The sequence below is a fragment of the Poeciliopsis prolifica genome, unplaced genomic scaffold (genome assembly GCF_027474105.1).
Source record: "Poeciliopsis prolifica strain line A6 unplaced genomic scaffold, Auburn_PproV2 SCAFFOLD006, whole genome shotgun sequence".
Classification (NCBI taxonomy): domain Eukaryota; kingdom Metazoa; phylum Chordata; class Actinopteri; order Cyprinodontiformes; family Poeciliidae; genus Poeciliopsis; species Poeciliopsis prolifica.
The window spans coordinates 9,649,590-9,667,808 of record NW_026562381.1 but is presented as its reverse complement, the minus strand read 5'-3'; the positions used below and the strand labels follow the sequence as shown (position 1 = coordinate 9,667,808).

The window sequence follows — 18,219 nt, the reverse complement described above, 5'->3', positions numbered from 1 at the left end:
TTGTTGTCGTTGAGGATTAGGAAGCTAACCTGAGTTGATGAGAAGATAGCTGGAAATAGAAACAAACTAAAGACTAGAGCCTGGGGTGAAAGTTCCCCTTCCTACAGGACGACCCTAAACACACTCCCAAAGTTGTTCCCTTGCCACTGCATGGATGTTGATGAAAGCAAACAAGTCTGCTCATTCGTAGCTCAATGCTGCCCGAGGAGCCAGCTGGTATATGTGGCCACCGCTTCACTGAGGAAAGGTGATCACCATCCATCAGCCTGACTCGATAAACACCCACTCCTGGAGCGAGGCGATGCCCCAGCAGGGAGGCGTCAGCCATTATAGAGCTAACAGAAACGACTCTTAGACACACTCAAGTAAACATGTTAAGTTCATTTATGTCATCTTAGAACAAACAGCAGGCAGTGATATGAATGCATCGGGGTTTTTAGCACCACAAGCTTGAGCCAATTGTGGATGTTCTGACAATTCTCCTCGTTTTGTTGTTTTTAGATTGTCTATTTTTAAAGCCATTTAGCACACAGTTGACTGAACAGCAATAAGATGAGTCATGAATATTGTAACATCTGCAATCTCTTTTTATGTGCATAGAAAAAAAATCTATTATTTCTAATCCCATGAGCTTCACATTTAACTCCTAACAATTTCCACAGAGACAAATAACCAGTGTTTTGTTTTTCCTGTGACAGGTAAACAGAGTGTGTAAAAAATCGATTTTATCATCTGCAGAATATAAAAACCTCCCATGGAGTACCCAGGGAGCTTCGAATGAAAAAGATAAGCAAACAAAATCTAATTGATTCCACAGATCTAAAGTCAAGTAAAAAAAAAAGTTCACAAAGGATTTAGAAAAAGCAACAAAAGTGCTTTATCAGAAAGCAGAAGTGGAAATAGACAGGGTGAACGCCTGGCGAAAAGTTAAAGTGAACAGTACAAAGAAAAACTAACTTCTCGAGGATGTAAATCTCAAACATGTTAAAGGTGATGCACACTGACAGGATGAAAAGAAGAGGAATTAGGAGGAGAGGGAGGAGAACTGAAGGGGGCTGTTGTTTCTCCACTAAAAGGTCAGTGAGCAAGGATGCTGCACGTAGTGCCAGCTTGAGAGCATGCAGCCAGAGGGCAACGACTACTTGTGATGGACACCATATGTGCAACCTGGCCGTCAAGACATAAGTGCTTTTCCTTCTGATGTTTGCTGAAAGCCTTAAAGCAGCTAATCTGCAGCACTGACTGAGAGCCGCTTCCCTGCTTCCAACAGGTGGCCTCCCAGGCTTTAAATTAGTTTAGAATCAGGTTGAATGGGCAGCTAAACAGGCAGATTGGTACTCCACAAACAATATAGAAAAGGGGGATAATCAAAGCAGAAACTTTTTTATTCAAAAGTATCTGTTTAAATAAAAGATTCTTGAGCCCAAAAAAATTAAAATAGCTTCTAAGTTTAAATTTTTTTACATCTTCATGCGCCAAAAACTTCACTTTCTTGATAGATTCTCCTTTAAAATCCCAACTTCACATCTGAAAGAATGTTTGACAGCATGCGGTCTGAAATAATGACATGCCACTAGAATATTGCACCTGTCTGCTGTGTCCCACTGGGAGAAACCAGAGCTTCAGTGAAACAGACACTAAAACTTAAAATCCTCAGAAATTAAACTAATATACCATCCACATTTTACTTCTTCCCATGTGAAAACTGCTGCCTCTTTGTGCAGACAGCCAACTTTAAAACCAGGAAAGATTATAGGACAAAAACAGTCCTAAAAATACTCAATAAGGTAATCAAATCTAATTTTCTCCTCTCTTAGTGTTGCTGCTAAGAGTTGATGTCAGAGTATGAAATATTTTCGGTCCAGCTCGGTCATTTAATCTGCTCTGCAATTTCTGGGTATGTCCCAGTGACCTTTGATCATAGGACTGAAATGAATTAAGAGATGAAATTTTGATGTCTAATACTATAAAAATAGAATGAATCAGAGACCTGCTTATTCATGGGTGCATAAGCCACAGTTCCTGCTGAAAGCAGCTGTCCTTTTAACAGACATAAAAAAAAAAAAAAAACATTTCAAAAATTTTAAACAGTAAAGAAGTGTATAAATACTGTGAGCCAGCTACATGTCTTGTTGTTTTCACCAGTCATGTGTGACTGGTGTTTTTCTTATCATGTGATAAGAAAAAAAAAAAACATGTTTCCTTTGAAGTGGTGTGAAATAGATCTATTTCAAAATGGCTGAAAAACTATGTCATCCTAACCCATAAACTTTCTATTGAAAAAAAGTGTTTGTTTTTTTTTTTTTCAAAATTGCCATTTATCCACTGAGCAAATTTATGTTCATAATTTCAGTGTGCACAACTAGATGGTTAATGGAAAAGCTGTGCGAGAGTGAGAGCAAAACTTTCAGCTCATATCAAAAAGGATGAATAGGGAAAAATTGCTGTCTTAGAACAGGCTGGTTTAGAAAACGTTGGTCGATTCAAGATAAAGACGGTAATTCTATAGGGAGTATGTTTAGTGAACACTGCATGAGGCTGATGCAGCGTCCTTAAATGCCAGTATATAAGAAAATCCTGCCAAAACAAAATTCTAAGCTAAACAAATGCATTTGTTGACTTTTTCAGAGAAAATACCTTCATTTCGAGACATCCACTAAAGATGCTCAATTCTGTACTCCTTTAATTTAAAAAAGACAAAAGCTTGACTAATTAGGTTTTCATGTCGGGGATTTCTAACATAAGGTGTTGCACTCTTATTTCTTTATATCTAATTTTTACTGTTGAAATGATTCAAGGACAAATGATCAACTGAGGTATCAACAGAAATACTACTGTGGCCATAAATTAAAGACAAGTCTTTGGGTTACCTGCATCATATCGGTTCTCAAAGTATGCTGATTGGGATGCCTTTCTATGGTAGTGATATTTATCAGAAGTATTTATTTTGTTACACCAATCTTAATTGGTTGGTGATTGTGATGTCTGCATGCTGAAAAAACCTATTCTATCTACTTATGGATGTGAGTATTACAGACCAACACATGAGCTGCTTTTCTCCTGGCCCTTTTCAAGACTAATTTGTTCGAAGAGACACCATGAGGTTCTGCAGACGCTGGCAGCACGTCTCCGAGGGTTGCAGGGCTGCACTATCAATCCACCACCATCGTAATAGAAGGCGGTTCCCTCTGGGTGTCTCACATGCCGGGTGTCTGCCTGTTGAGTTAGTAGATTTTCATGAGGGGAATCAAGTTCAGGCGGTTTTGCCCGGCTGATGAAAATACTGGGCCTTAAGATTAGCCGTTTCTTTTTTAAAAGGAAAAGAAGGCAAGACCAAGGATCTTATGCAGAGATGGGGATCAAAACAAGGAACAAAGAGCAGGTTGGACAAAAAGAAACAGAGGAGTGGAAAGATAAAATGATGGCGGAAAAACAAAAGGTGGGAAAGGAAAGCTGGACTAAAGATTGAACCCCACAGCAAAAAGATATACGCTAAAAAAAGTCAATGACATCAAGATAAGTCTAAAACAAATTGAGAAATCTCATTGACTTTTCCACTCATGTATGCGTGTCACGGCAGCAGCAACATGGGAAAAAAGTTTCACTTGTTTAAGAGATTGATTGTGACAGGACTTAAAGTTCTGGGGATTTTCTAGGCAAGCTGATCCTTTATTTAACCTTAGGGTCTGCAAGTTCTCCTGAAACTGTTCATTTCTCTTCCTACTCTTGAGAGGTGAATAAGAAAAAATATTTGCAGCTGAAGTAAAATTTTAATTAACTTGTTTTGGCTGTTGTATATGCTTCAAAGGGCTTATTGAAGTGAAAATACAAGCTAGAGATATAGAACTAATATTCTGTCTGTGCAAAAATGAAAACACTCCAAGATTTAGATATTTACTTTAAAAAAATACACGTTTGTTGGCAAGACAATAAAATTCAAAAGCAAAAGGTGCCAACAATCACTCATAAATGACAGACTAAGTCACACATCTCTAAACAAATTGTATTCAGGCACTCTGACCTAAAAAATTTCCACAATGTGTCTCTTTATATGATTAGCAAAGAAAAAATTTGATCTTCTTTTATTGTAAAATTCAGAGACGGATCTTTTATGCATAAAACTTCAAAAAGTTAAAGTTTTCAATCCGCTGAAAAAGTTCTGTAATTCAGTCAGGTAGCGGGTGAAATATGCAAAGCAGTGATACCCCTCCCCCACATGTTGCTACATACTGTCATTTAGTTGGTTGGAAGATAGCCACAGACATGCAGTCTGCTTAGATCCAACTAAATAGAGTCAATTTGATAAGATTATATTAATGATCCAATGATCCAAAACCACTGTATGTCAAAGTAATCAGGAGATTACGAAAGTGGAAAATCCTTGAATGACCGGGTAAGAAACCCGACATGATTCCAACTGGGAATTTCACTTATTGAGGATTAAACTTCGGACAGAAAGGCCCACAAACAGCAAAGGCCTGATGGAGCTTTAAAAATGAGGAAACCCAACATCTAGAGATGTCTATGAGCAAAGGCTTTTCAACCATGTATTCTGAATGAACATTGTGTGTTTTCAGTTTTTAAATCATTCAATTGCTTTTGAGGCCCTGAAAATAAAAAATAAAAAAATGTGTTAGTTCCTCACATTTTTATGCAATGTTTTTGTTCCTCCTCTGAATTAAAGCTGGAAATCTGAGCTTCATCCATCTGTGTTGTTTTATGTAAAACTCATTGTGATAATGTGCAGAACCAAGATTAGACCTGCTCTGATCTTGAAGTAAAGTTCCAACAATTTCATGGCAAACGTTGAGTCTAAAAAGCAAAAGGAAATGAACACCAAATTTTTCATATTACAAAAACTGTTAGATAATACAAGCCTCTCATGTTTCTCTCAATTTATTCTGCCTTTGTCAACAGAGGATGACCTCATAAAGATCCCTTTTCTTCTTCCTTTTGGCTGCTGCCCCGCAGTGTCTTAGTGTGTTTAACGCTTCACATGTGGAAACGGCCTAAAGTAGGATTAGTTTGGTATTGTGACTTACTAGGGTTGGGGGGAAAAAGGGTGCAGCTCTTGCAGTGGATGATCTCCTTCACGACTGGAACGTCCTGGGAGACGGGTGAGGGCACCATGCCGAGGCCGGGCATCATGGGGTTTATGGGGGTGATTCCAGCCATCATGCCAAGGTTAGGATCAAAATCTGGAAGCAAGACAGACACAGAAATGTTCTAACTCAACCCAGAACTCTGGTCCAATATCGATTAAACACAAAGAGAATCTATTGCATTGCATTCCAAACTGTGTACTTTTCCCCCCTCTGTGAATCAACATCAGTGACTTAGCAGCAGCCTACATTTAATGGCAAACACAGACCCCTCATGAATAAATCATCTGTTAAACAACATGCATATTTTAAGACGTTTTCACTGAGTCACTCCTTCTCTGTCACCCCAGCTGTTTGAATGATGAACTCACAGATAATGTAGTTGGCTCTGAAACCTACATCACAGACAAGATTTATTTGCAATATTGATTTACACAGTGGGGCGTGACTACATGGACACAAGCACATGCATATAAACAACGGTGGCATCCGAAGCTGCCACACCGGCTTTTTAAGTGTATTTGTGTGCCTGTGAGGAATGTTGTGAAATGCAAATCTCTGCATCCTGACTATGAGCCTCGGCTTCACCTGCAGAGGATTTGGAGCTGACATTTATACGGCAGGTTGCTTAATGCGCATGCACCTACGTGTGAGCATGCAGGAGCACTGCTCACTAAAACAAATCCTTCACCAAAAATTATGTGCACGCTGCAATATCCTAGATATGAGGAAAGGGGGAAAAACTACTTTACAGAATGTGGTATTTGCTGACTGCAAGTGAGAGTCGACGGAATCGGTATCATGATGTGCATAAATAAAAACCAACATGATGGATTCGACGTATCAAAACACGAGTCCTCAAATGATTTATTTTAGCGTGGACGTAAAAACGCCTATGCGGGTTGTTTCATCAAAAGCAGAAACAGCAGAGATGAGACCCTCGCTACTTTAAGGTTAGACTAATTCTAAATAACACTGAAACAGGTTACATACAACAACTAAACTGTGTACAAAATAGAATCAGATAACAAGAATGAAACTGCAGTTCAATCCAAAAAGAATCATAACTATTTAAAATGACATAAAATAATTGTTATTGAGACAAATGCTGACGTGCTTCAGAGCCCATTTTCTGCTTGCCTTAGCATCATTTGTATTGGTGATGTTTTCTTACGTTTGTGGTATGTTAAAATAACATTCAGTAAAGTATTCTGCAGTAACCATTCTGCTGTACTTCACCCACTAATTACACGGTAAAGTCGTAATTACTACTTTTCAACTGCAACAGCATACATGTCAGTGCCTGTGTGGTATGGTAGAAAAACGCTCCCTGTTTACCAATACAGCATAACGTACCATGAAAACCTTAATGGCAACTCAACAATTCTCACTTTGTTTTAAAGATGTGTTTGAAGATTTTCATTATTGCTGTTTTTTTTCTTTGTAGTGTCCCTTCAGGGCTTGATTTGGATCAAAGCACAAAGTCCAAAACAAACAAACTAATGGAGGCCATGAAGTTATAAAGACTCCCTCAAGGGTACTACCACAAAATCCAGTGTATTTTTGTTTTGGATTTTATGTTCTACAATGCGTGCACACTTTTTATGACCATATTTTTATTCACATATCTTTACTTCAAGCTCGACATGCTTAATGGATTTAAGCAGAGCAGGTAATGTGTAGCTGTGTAATTAGAAAGTGGGCCTGATGAGGTCAACATCAAGGTGTGCATAATTATTAGGCAGATTATTTTATTGTCAAATATATATATTTAACTGACTCTGAAGTCAAAAAGTCTTTTAGAAGGACTGTAATGACATTGAGGCTCGATCATAAAACCATCAGACAATTTGCTGCACATACTCAACGGGGCTGCAAAAAAATGTGCTGAGCAAAGAAAGCTGCAAATTAACCATCAACGATTTCAGAAGACTCAGGTGTGAAGTCACCAGGAATCCATTATCACCCTGTTCAGTCATATTCCATAACTGCAACCTTCCTGGAGCATCAAGAAGTAAAACAACGTTCAGGTCCCAGAAACATTGTCAGGGTCAGAGAGGCTGAAACCCGACCACCACTGAACAAGACTTACAAGTTGAAGCGTCTAAACGGGTCCAAGAATTGTCTGAAGACAGATTTTTTAAGGGTTTTGTCAATGAAATAAGATACTCTTGCTGTGGCTGGATCAATAACAGCTAGAGAGCTCAATTTTCAGACACCAGGAAGGTGGAGGTGGGGTACTGGTATGGACCAGATAATATTGAAGATGAGTCGGTTGGAACGTTGTAAAGATGGGCTCAAAATCAACTAATTTTTCCAGTTGTTAGACAGGAAGACTTTATTTAAGCAGTGATGCAGGAGGAAGTTTCTTGTCTCTCCCAAAAAGACAATAATGTTAATGGAGGACAACGCTTCATCACAAGCATTCAAGTACTACCTAAGTAGCCAGTAAAGAGACCCTTCCTCCTCTGATCAGAACTGGATTGAGAACATGTGGACAGTTCTTAAACAGGATTTTCAGTGACGGAAAACAAACTAAACTGGCTGTGGTTACTGCTGCACAAAACATTGATAATCAAACTGATTAAGAAATTGATAGATTCCATGACTGGAAGACTGATCACAGTTATGGTGGCTATGTTGATCACCATTTTTAAAAGAAATGTCAGACATGTTTATGGGCAACCATTGAGCTATTCGTTTCACTTAAACAAATGAAAATATAAAAGTGAAAAGGGAAAATGTGTGTTTTTCATTTAGTTGTGTAATAACTCTGCAGAACAATAGCTGACCAATAACTACACATATTGATATTCTCTTAAGAAAGCCCAAAACTCCCTCTTATCTTCTTAATCATTCATGTTTGGGGTTTACTAACATTTGGGATAAACCACAATGTAGTTGGTGATTCAGCAAAGATAATCCTCAATAATTAACATACAATAATAATTATGCACACAGTGTAGTACAACACAAAAAATGCATAACTTTGTCTCAAGCCAGGGTGCACACATCTATCTTTTGGCTCTTCAGTGACAGTAAAGTCAAAGAAAATACTTCCTTCATATCTACTTGGCTTAAATGGATCCAGAAACATTCCCTGGAAACCAATTTCCTTTAAGCACACAGCAATAGAAATAAATTGATGAATTAAATGACAGAGAGTGAGGGCGAATAAAGAAATATGCACACTCCTAAAGACACAGATTAGTGTGCCTGGAAAAGGACCGGATGAAATAAATATATTAAGACAGATAAAACCGGCTGAAGGACAAAGCTGAGAGAGGGAAAAATGAGCCCATCAAGTAAGATTAAAAGAAAATGAATGAAAACTCTGTATCTACTGATGACCTCAGCATCAGTCTCTAACCAGGTGTGAGAGGAACTGGGATAAGTATCTTTGTTGCTAGGCGATTGATTGCTTTTTCTTGTTGTAGTAGAAAGAAGAATAAAGATGGAGAACAGGAGAGAAGATAAGAGGTGGTTGATTGACAAAGCTGCAATATCTGTAAAAAAAACTGAAAAAAAGCCCCAAAATAAAGAATATCAACACCAAAAGAAGTGTTATGGGAGATTACCCAAAGAAAACAATGTACATGGACCTTGGAAGACACGCTTTATTGTCTGACAGACCAATTCTCCAGTGGTATAAAGAGGAGATATGCTTATGAGTTCCTACATCGATGGAAAGCAAACTAGATTTCAGAGCACATGGAGAAAACGATCTGGTTACATCAGGGTGCTATTTCACTGTGGTGCTGCTCATTTCACCACTAAAGAGAGTGTTTGAGTGCTGGTGTGTGCGTGTTCGCCTGTGTATTTATCCCTGGCCATTAAAAGCTTGGGACCTGAAGCCAAAATGTAGCAGAGCTGTGTGTAATAAAGGAGATTATTTACTTCTTCCTCAGGATTTCCAGCCTCACCACAGTTCTCTCATCTCCATTTTGAACAAAATAGCTCGAGGACACGTTTCATCACTGACAATCCATTATTTCTCTCTTCTTCAGCTACAACTCATTATAATGCAAGCAGTAAGTGGACACAGATGAGCATGTAGTTTTCTGCATAAATAGCTGCTCTTACTGTTGGGATTTGCTGTTGTGATCCGGATTTGAATTTGGAAACGTTTTACGGTTTGGACGGCAGCGTGAGAATGAGCTGTTTTCATTTCTTCCATACAGTTTGGGTTGTCCTCAATGGACACCACTACTCTCAGTAATGCATGCTCGGTCGCAGAAGAGAAAGAAAAAATCCTCCCAAAAAAACAGGGACTTTAAGCATATTTTTAAACTATTTCAATTGCATTGTACTAGATTGAGAAAAAAAAGTGGTTAACTTCTAAGATGCTTCCAAACTTCCCAGGGATGGACATCCTCACAAACTTTGAACAGGGCGATCCTGAGAGAACTTACAAAAATAACCAACGAGGAATGTGCCGGACTGCAAGTCTGACTTACGGTGCTGTACAAAATGAGTTTAATTTCTCCCCATGTTCCATTTTTATTTTGTATATGTAAGTAGATTAATTTGAAGCATCTAAATGTGGCATGCAATTTCAACAGTTTAAAGAAAAACAACCTGAATGTATTGGGATTAAAATGCAATTTGTTAAGAAAGATCTTTAAAGATTACATTTTCCTGTGACTGTCTTTTTTTGTAGCATTGTCACTCTGCTCCATTTAACTCGCTCAATGATGATTTTTCTGGATGTTTTGACAGACATTTTCTGTGATCCATTAAGGTTGTTTGTTCTGTGTGTGTCTGTGTTGCTCTGCGATGAACTGGTGATCTGTCCAGGGTGTACCCAGAGACCCCACCCATAACTCTGCAAGGATTAACGTCTATGGATGGCTGGGTGGCTTTATGAAACAGCTTTAAAAAGTCTTAGTAAAAGCACATCAATTTTTTGCAAATCTTTGCATAGATAGTCAGCGATTTTCTCCCTCTTTATTCTGCTCGTGATATTTCTCTCTGTTCTTTCTGGTTCTTCCTGTACAGACACAAATATGTTCTTCTCCTTCATAAACTCAAAGCATTGCTTCATATGCTGTTCATACTGAAGTACTTAATGTCATAGTGTTTGAAGAAAAGAGAGTCAATAGGGAATGGCTTTCAATGTGAATCATTCTGAATTCATAAATTAAATTTGCGAGTGAAAGTTTCAACTCAGTGAAACAAAAGTCCTGGAAAAATGCCCTTTGTGCAAATGAGACTGAAGAAGAAATGTCTGTGCAGAAATAAATTCAAATCTTGTTGTGAAGAACAATGGAGCAAAATTCATCCACAAGAATATGAAAGGATAATGAAGGTGTGCACAAAATGAATACTTAAAGTGACTCAAAAGCTTCAACAAACTACTGATTTATAAGGAGTTTTTTTTTCTTTCCTTAGCATCCATAATCACACCAGCTGTGAGAACTCTAATAGTGAAAACTAACATTTGAATGTCAGCCAAAACAATGGGTCTTACAACAGATATTTTCAGAATAAAATATAAAAAATAGTTAAGACCATTATTAATTAGAAACCTGCAAACTGCCCTGATACACTGTTACTGTAAAACTAAGATTTGCAACTCAGTTTATGACACCAACATTATCAATGCTACACAAGAGTAGGATGTGTGAAACAGAAGAATGGAAAGCGTAACGATACCCTTTGTCTATATGTAAAGAGAAGTGCGCCAACAAAATAAGTAACACGAGAGAACTTGTGGTGTTTTCCTTTCAGAAAACATCCATTTATTATCTTCCAGTTTGGTTTTTCACATTAGCTCCTGCTACTGGCATTCCTCCATCCCCCACCACACGTTGCAGGTAAAGAAATAGTGACTTACGTGGGTGAAAAACATAATAAAGATATACGATTTTTGAAGAAATTCTGATTTTTTTTAATGCATCACAAACAACTTTTAGGCTAATAGAAAAATTGCAACATATTAAGGCCAACATTTTCAACTCGTCAGGGATCCCTTTAACACCTCAGTTGGTGATAAACTAAAAAGGTGGTGAGTCAAGTAGCGGTATCAGAAATTATTTCTGCAACAGATGAGTTCAAAGTTCAAACACTAAGCATTGACAGAACATAAATGAACTTTTATTGCCAATTTTCTTTTACGGGTTTCTTCTGTAAGTGGTTGGAATGACTATATTGCTTTTCTTAGCCAAGCTCACTCATGTAATAGCAATGTCTTGGATGATATTTTACCTAGCTCATTTATTGGCTGTCATCATTTACTGTTTCCCTTTAATAGAGTAAACCCCCTGACACAAACTGCATTACAGCAGATCAATAAGGCTTTAAAATTGATTAATCAATGTTGTAACTAGATTTAGTACTGATAGTGCGGAAGATGAATGAAGTTAATAAGCAACATCTACCACTGCACATAAATAGGCAGCTGGAGGCATTCCTGGCAAAAATTTTAAGAGAACAGATCAACAACTAAACAAAAGTAAAGAAAATCCAAAATCCTCGATGAAGCATTGTAGTAGAACAGAAACAAAATGTTTCACACTTTTACCACATGATACAATGACTGCAGCCAAAAGCAGACTCTGTAATGACTAGATTTCTCACAAACGTAGTAGCCAAAGCCTTTGGAACAAAATGTTCTTGGAAAAATGTGCTGTATTTAAAGTAGAGAAAAATAATTTTGCCTTTTGAAGGCTAAATGGTCTGCTTGTTGGCTTTACCTTTAGCTAAGGATAAACATCAAATGTCAAAGTCTTAGGACTATAAGAGCCAAAGGTTTCATCTGTAAAGAGACTCATCAGTGAATTAATCAATACAGACATGGTTTAATAATTGATGCCTATTGAATAATTCACTTTAGGTATAAGCTGAACTGTTAGCCATCATTTTGTGCATTTATAGTGATGGAGGAGGGATGTATGAGTCCGCTTTTGTAGAATCTCCGCAGAGAGGTAAAGAGCACAGAGCTTCTCTTGAAGAAGAACAATAAAAGAAACCTGGGGCCGGTTCCACCCACACGTGGCCACGCATCCGTCTGATCCTTTTTACCAAGCTTGTCAATGAGCTTTGCTTTGTATTTTCTGTCATGTTGGAGAACTGAAACTCGCAAATGCGTCTTCTTGCTCTGAAATGTGCTAACGGACACATGTGTAACTGCCTCTGAGATTATTACACTCATTCTTTTTCCTTCTTGTTCCTTTTGATCATGTCCTTTTGATGTTAAACTCTGTCCTGGAGGTCTGTTCAAAGTAATTGCATTTTGAGTACCCTGTAAATCAGAATGTGAAGACAGAAAAAAAGTCAAATTATTGGAAAAAAAAAGAAGACGACTTGATTGTGTTAAGCCCTTAGCTATTAATGTCATCGTCTTCACTCCTCCCTTTTCCCCTCCTCTTGATTTCCAGGGTAAACGTCCCTTCTAGCTCTCTGCAGTGGGTGGGAGGTTGAAGGGACGACAGGCAATTGCTGCAAGCGTTTCTGAATAATATTCTCTAATGAGGCGAGATAGCCATGCCACCTGGAACCCTGCCAGCTGAAGCCTTTCACAATCTTTGCCAGGAGTCACCATCTCTGCTTTTTTATCCGAACATCTCCAGCTTGATTTCTTTTTACTGCAACCTATTGGGTGCCGTTGCCCAGGGGCCAAAGAGAAAAACTTTCCTTCTGTCAAAAAAGTTACACCATTGTCTGAATTTATAACATCTAAATAATAATCAACCTCTTTATATCTCCCCATGGAACCTTTATTCTATGTCTGCCACATAAGCCTTTAACTATACCCAGCCATCAATGGGGAAACATGGCTGTCGTAAATGGAGAAGTACGCTCTGAAAAGTCCCATTTCAATAGCAGTAAAGCTGCAGCTCCGTTTCTTTCTGACATATTGCAAGCCTGAGGTAAGGAGATCTTTCACCTACATACAGCCACAACCATCATACACTTAGCTAATGCATTTCAATAAATTTAAACACTATGGAGAAGTTATTTTATTTCAGCAACCTAATTCAAAAACAAACTCTTACTTTACATAGAACTATTGCACACAGTGTGATTCATTTCACATCCTGCTAGGAAATGGAATCAGCATCTCCATAATGACTGTCGGGAGAGGAAAGCATGAAGAGTTGTAACATCTAGACTGCTGCAATGTGACCTTTGACCTTCACCAGCAGAAAACATGGCTCCCCAAAGTCATGACTGTGGAAGTTTTACCCTGCATCTCCAGCAATTTGGATTCTGTCCTTGTCCACTCCTTCTCCAAACTATCAGACCTTGTTTTCAAACAAACAAGTACAGTACACGCCCCTATTCATGATACAATATTAGAAAATTTACCAATTGTTTGATTTTGCTATTGAGTCCAAATTATTTGTGAAAAAAAGGCTTTTCCTAGACTTTTTTTGAAGAGTATATAAAAAATATTCAATAGAAAATGCTTGAGAAGCTGATGGTTGATGCAATGCTACCTGAAACAGCTATTGCTTTTTCCCCCTTGGCTTTTTCCACTTTATATATGAATGCATTGTAAGGTACATTTGGTGTTTGAACTATTAAAATAGCCACTTATGAGTGTTTTTAGATGGAGTCTAAAGTATTCACAGATTTTAGCTTTTCTGGGTCAGTCTTGGTCTCGAACAGCTAAATCCAAGTGAACAAACAGAGTGTAGTGTAATTTCATCTGAAAAGGAGGATTTTGAACCACACTGAGAAAATACTGCACTGAATGAAGCTGTAGGCCACGCCTTCTCCATCTTAAAACAACCGAATGAACTTTACTTCAAAATCTCCACTGGTCTATCGTAATCCACATCGCATGCGCGTCCTTTTCCAACAGTTTTTCCTTCCATTTAACCTTCCAGTGATATGTGTAGAACATATCTACAGCACATATCAGTAATTTCAGTTTTAGTTTCATTAAAACTGAAATTACTTAAGTAAATTACAATTTTGATTATATTCTAATTTATGGAGATCTGCCTTCATTTCCTGATGCCAATCCAGGTAAACACACATGTGGGAATAATCCACTAGTCTTAAAATAACATATAAGGGACTTTATCAATGAGTAGCTAATGATGCATGACATTAACTTTCCACATATTTCCCTGTGTATCGAGCTTTGGGGTTTGCAGCGACTGTGAGGCACAGATGAGGGTGAGTGGGATGTAACAGACAAAAGGGATACTTGTTTATTCAGTGAACAGTTGACAGCCCCTGGAAGCTGCTTATCTATTCTCCAGAGTATCTGAGCATGTGTGTGTCCATGTATCTAAATTAATTCTGATAACTTCAAAATACATGTGTGAAGAGCTGAGTGCTTTCCTCGTGGTGGAGTGTGACTGTGACAGCCGACACTTTAATAATTTCACTGGAGAGCAGGTTTAAAGAGGAAGAAAGCCATACACTCAAATAAGAGGTATGATTCAAGTAAAACTGTTATATCTAAGGCTAACACTCCTGCTGAGCCTCTTTTTGCTTAAAAGGATGTTACTAAATCGAGCTTGATTTTTACCATCCAAAGTTTGATGTTTTTCATTTATTAAGAGAAGACAACAAATCCTCTTTGAGTTATATTGAATTACGAACATCACAATATAGGTTTGGCAGGTTAAATCTAACTTGAGCTAAAAGAAAATCAAATGAAACATGGAAGTCGAATCAAACCCAAGGTGCTTCCATAGAAAAGTAACTCTGGTAATGCAAATAAAATGCATCATTATCAGCAGACTATCTCCATAAAAGCATGAAAATTTGTGTTACCACAAAGCAAAATTACTTCATAAAAGAAATAGTTAAACCTGGGAATGGTTAAATGGCCATTTCTGAAATAAAGTCATTCATTCCACAGTGATGAAGAATATTGGACTGGATTTCCCATCAAAATGACATGAAGGTCAAAGGAAATGCAAAATCTAAAAAGTTCAGATCTAATTTATATCAAATGTGACCCAAGCCGTGTCGTGACAGTGATCCCAAACAGAGCAGAAAACCTTGACAATGGCTGAGAAAGAAACCAAAGCAAAGGGTTTCAATGAGCCATCCAAGACCCCAGCCACAAACTATTGTGGTAGGACCTTAAGACAGTTGAGTAAGTCTCAGTTAACGTAAACATTATATAAAAAAGATGCACAACGTGAGCCCGACAAATTATGGCTTCACCAGCCACAGAATCACCGGGGGAGTTTTTGTTTTTCACTCTTAGCTTTTCCAGGTTAGCCAATTAAATTGAATCTATGGAGTGTGTTTCAATACATTTGGGGTAATATTTAAATACATTTTCAAAGCTGTTATAATTAACATTCATACAAAACTCAAACTAATTAGAGGGTGGATTAGAGGTTAGCAAATATATTTCATGCACTTTTAGATAAAGGGGTTTCTCACTTATTTTGGTGTAGTCATTCTTCCCTCAGCTGTGTTTACATGATGACATAACTTTGTACTTTCAACCATTTAAATTTTCTATTTAAATGGACATAAATAGAAAAATGGGCATCAGCAGAAGACAAAGCAGAGCTATTTTCAGCCTTCATACGAAGAAGGTGGTGGCTTTTCATGAGATGGTGTTTAAGTGGAGGACCAAGTCAAAATGACATGTGAAACATAGTTCAGCACATTTCACTTTCTCTCCGTTCTGCTTAGGCGCTGTTAAAAAGTGCTGAGTTTCTGCATCAGTCTTATGACGGCTTTTGCAAAGCCAGCTAATTTATTTTTTCTGGCATCACGTTGGCATGACCGTTTTTGAGATAGACAGAAGCTATGATAAGGTTTCATAAAAGATGTAATGTAGCAATCTAAGACTTTGTGTGAATACTTATAGTGGGATGTTCATAGCGAAGTAAAAATATGTGAACTTTTCAGAAAACCCCTTAACTAACTGAATCTGGAAAGCATAAATCATTTTCCAACTGCTGTAGCAAAGTTTGTAATTAAACAATTGCTTTTAACTTGAACTTTTGTGCCATATTTTTGGTTTTATAGCATCAAACAGCTCCTGCTGGGTAGCGTTCATGTTAACTAGAGCCAAAAAATTACAAAGCCATTAAATAGCAAACAAATGTTACTGAGTGTTATGATTCAAAGTACGAACATTAAAGATTTTAAAGCCATAAACAGAAGGAATCGACTTGTGCGGAATATACGTCAGACTAACTCCAATGAAGTGCTGTGTACATTCAAGAAACCAGTAACATAAAATATGCCATGTCAAATAATAAAGACCAGGTTGGGAGGTCTGTATTTGGAGATGGATGTAGAAGAACGCTAGAGCTTTACATCTGGTTCTGCTTTGAAGAAGGGAAAACACTGATAAACGCTGGGGAAACATAATGTGTAATGAACTCCGCTAGAGGAGGAGTTTTTGTTCCCTGTGTCAGATGTCCAACATGTTAAAACCAGATGCTGACTCCTACTGATTCCACAGCGTATCAGGGATTTTACTCACCAAACCGCAGACACCATGATGTCAGAATCAAAGCGAGGGGTCATAATTACTCAGAATAAACTTCACATCCACTGTAGCCACGAAATGAATCCTTGACTTATTTCTGGTACCTTGTTTAGCCAGAGAAGAAAATGACTGACTTCCAGAAAACCAAATGTGCTATTCCATAGTCGCCACCGACTTAATGTCTAAAACATAACAGAACGAAAACCGTACACCAGCACAATCTAAAGATACAAATCAATCATGTTAAAGGTTAAGAAGTGTAAAATCCAACTGCAGCTATAACCAGAGCTGAACACCAGATCAATTGTTTTTTTGTTTTTTTTTTGCCAGAGATACAATGAACCCCTCCTTCCCTGATTCCTTACAGTAAAATGTCCTGACGTCTGGCCGGTAGATCAATATTGTGTTGGGATATTGGTTCCCAGCTGAGACGCAGTTTGTCCCTCAGTGGCGTCTTCTCAAATGATTTGGGTCTCATTGATTGCAGAAGCTTGGCCTTGTAAACACGTTACTGCAACTGCAGGCTCTCCATGCTGTCCACTGATTGAGGCTTAATAAATGGAAGGTTTTTGAAATAGCTTGTTTTCCAGACACCAAGAATCCATTAACAAAATGCCAGAAAACAGCTGAATGACTTCTTTTAGGGCTTTCACTACATCTAGAACCAGTAGACCCAAATGAAAGTACAAAACTAGGTGTTATCATTAAGCAGTTATTACAAATGGTACTCAAGATGAAGCAACCACATGCTGAAGAAAGATTGGGGAGGCTGACTGGACTGAAGTCATCGGAAATTGATTCATTTTATTATTTAAGCCTATCATGGAATATCTCCACTTATGAATAATCATTAAACATTCACAATAAAAAGACCCGTTCAAGTCTGGCATTGCTAAGAGATTTTATCTCTGAATATGTTGACATTTCAGAATATTTTACACCTAGCTTTTTTATTTTTAGCAAATCAGTTACACTAATCCTGTTTCAGTATATAGTTTGGATCTGGTATTATTGGGAAAAAAAAGTTAATTATGCTGCTTATTGTGCAGGTACAAAGTGCTGTATAGCTGACAGCGCTTTTATGGTTTAATCTTATTAACTTTCAAGACTAAAACCAACAGCAAATGTGAACAGTTCCTGAACTGGTAAAAAATGCTATGGGCAAATATTAAAATTTATATTTCAGAATAATAACCCAAAAAACTTAGCGCATCGGTGCAAATTTACATTTAGGTACAACTCGAGGTACCATTATGACTGATGCTTGGATACACACCACAATAACCTCAAGTACAACAACATAAATCACAAAGCGTACACAATCCTTTGTCCTGCCTGTAGCCTGAAACGTATCGCTCACTAAAAACCCAAATATTTCCCTAACACAAATATAAAAAACAACAACTTTCTAATAAACAGCTAAGCTCTGCGCATCTGCAGAAACAAAGCTGTCATCACAGTTGATGTATGCTGGGTTTTGTCAGGCTGCAGTGTTGACGTTTCTGCCAAGAGCAGTCCGTTTATCCAGCTGTCTGCCTGGATAAATCCACCTGGCTGAAGGCAGGAAAAGACTCAGCTGTGGGGGAAAAAACAGAAGTGAAATCACGACTAACTGTGGATGAAACGGAGGCAAACTTGAATGTGGCATGAAAGCCATGAGAGACCCAACAGACTAACTGAAAGTGCCTAAAA

The 18,219-nt window shown here is 37.9% G+C and overlaps 1 protein-coding gene across 1 annotated transcript in view; it reads right to left on the bottom strand.

Annotated features, from left to right (window-relative positions):
- LOC129360431 (ecto-NOX disulfide-thiol exchanger 2-like) overlaps positions 1 to 18,219 on the bottom strand; it is a 179,459-nt gene that overhangs the window by 40,834 nt on the left and 120,406 nt on the right. Inside the window, 1 exon segment of the mRNA XM_055030644.1 lies at positions 5,043 to 5,198. Within this exon segment, the coding sequence (XP_054886619.1) occupies positions 5,043 to 5,198 (156 nt within the window).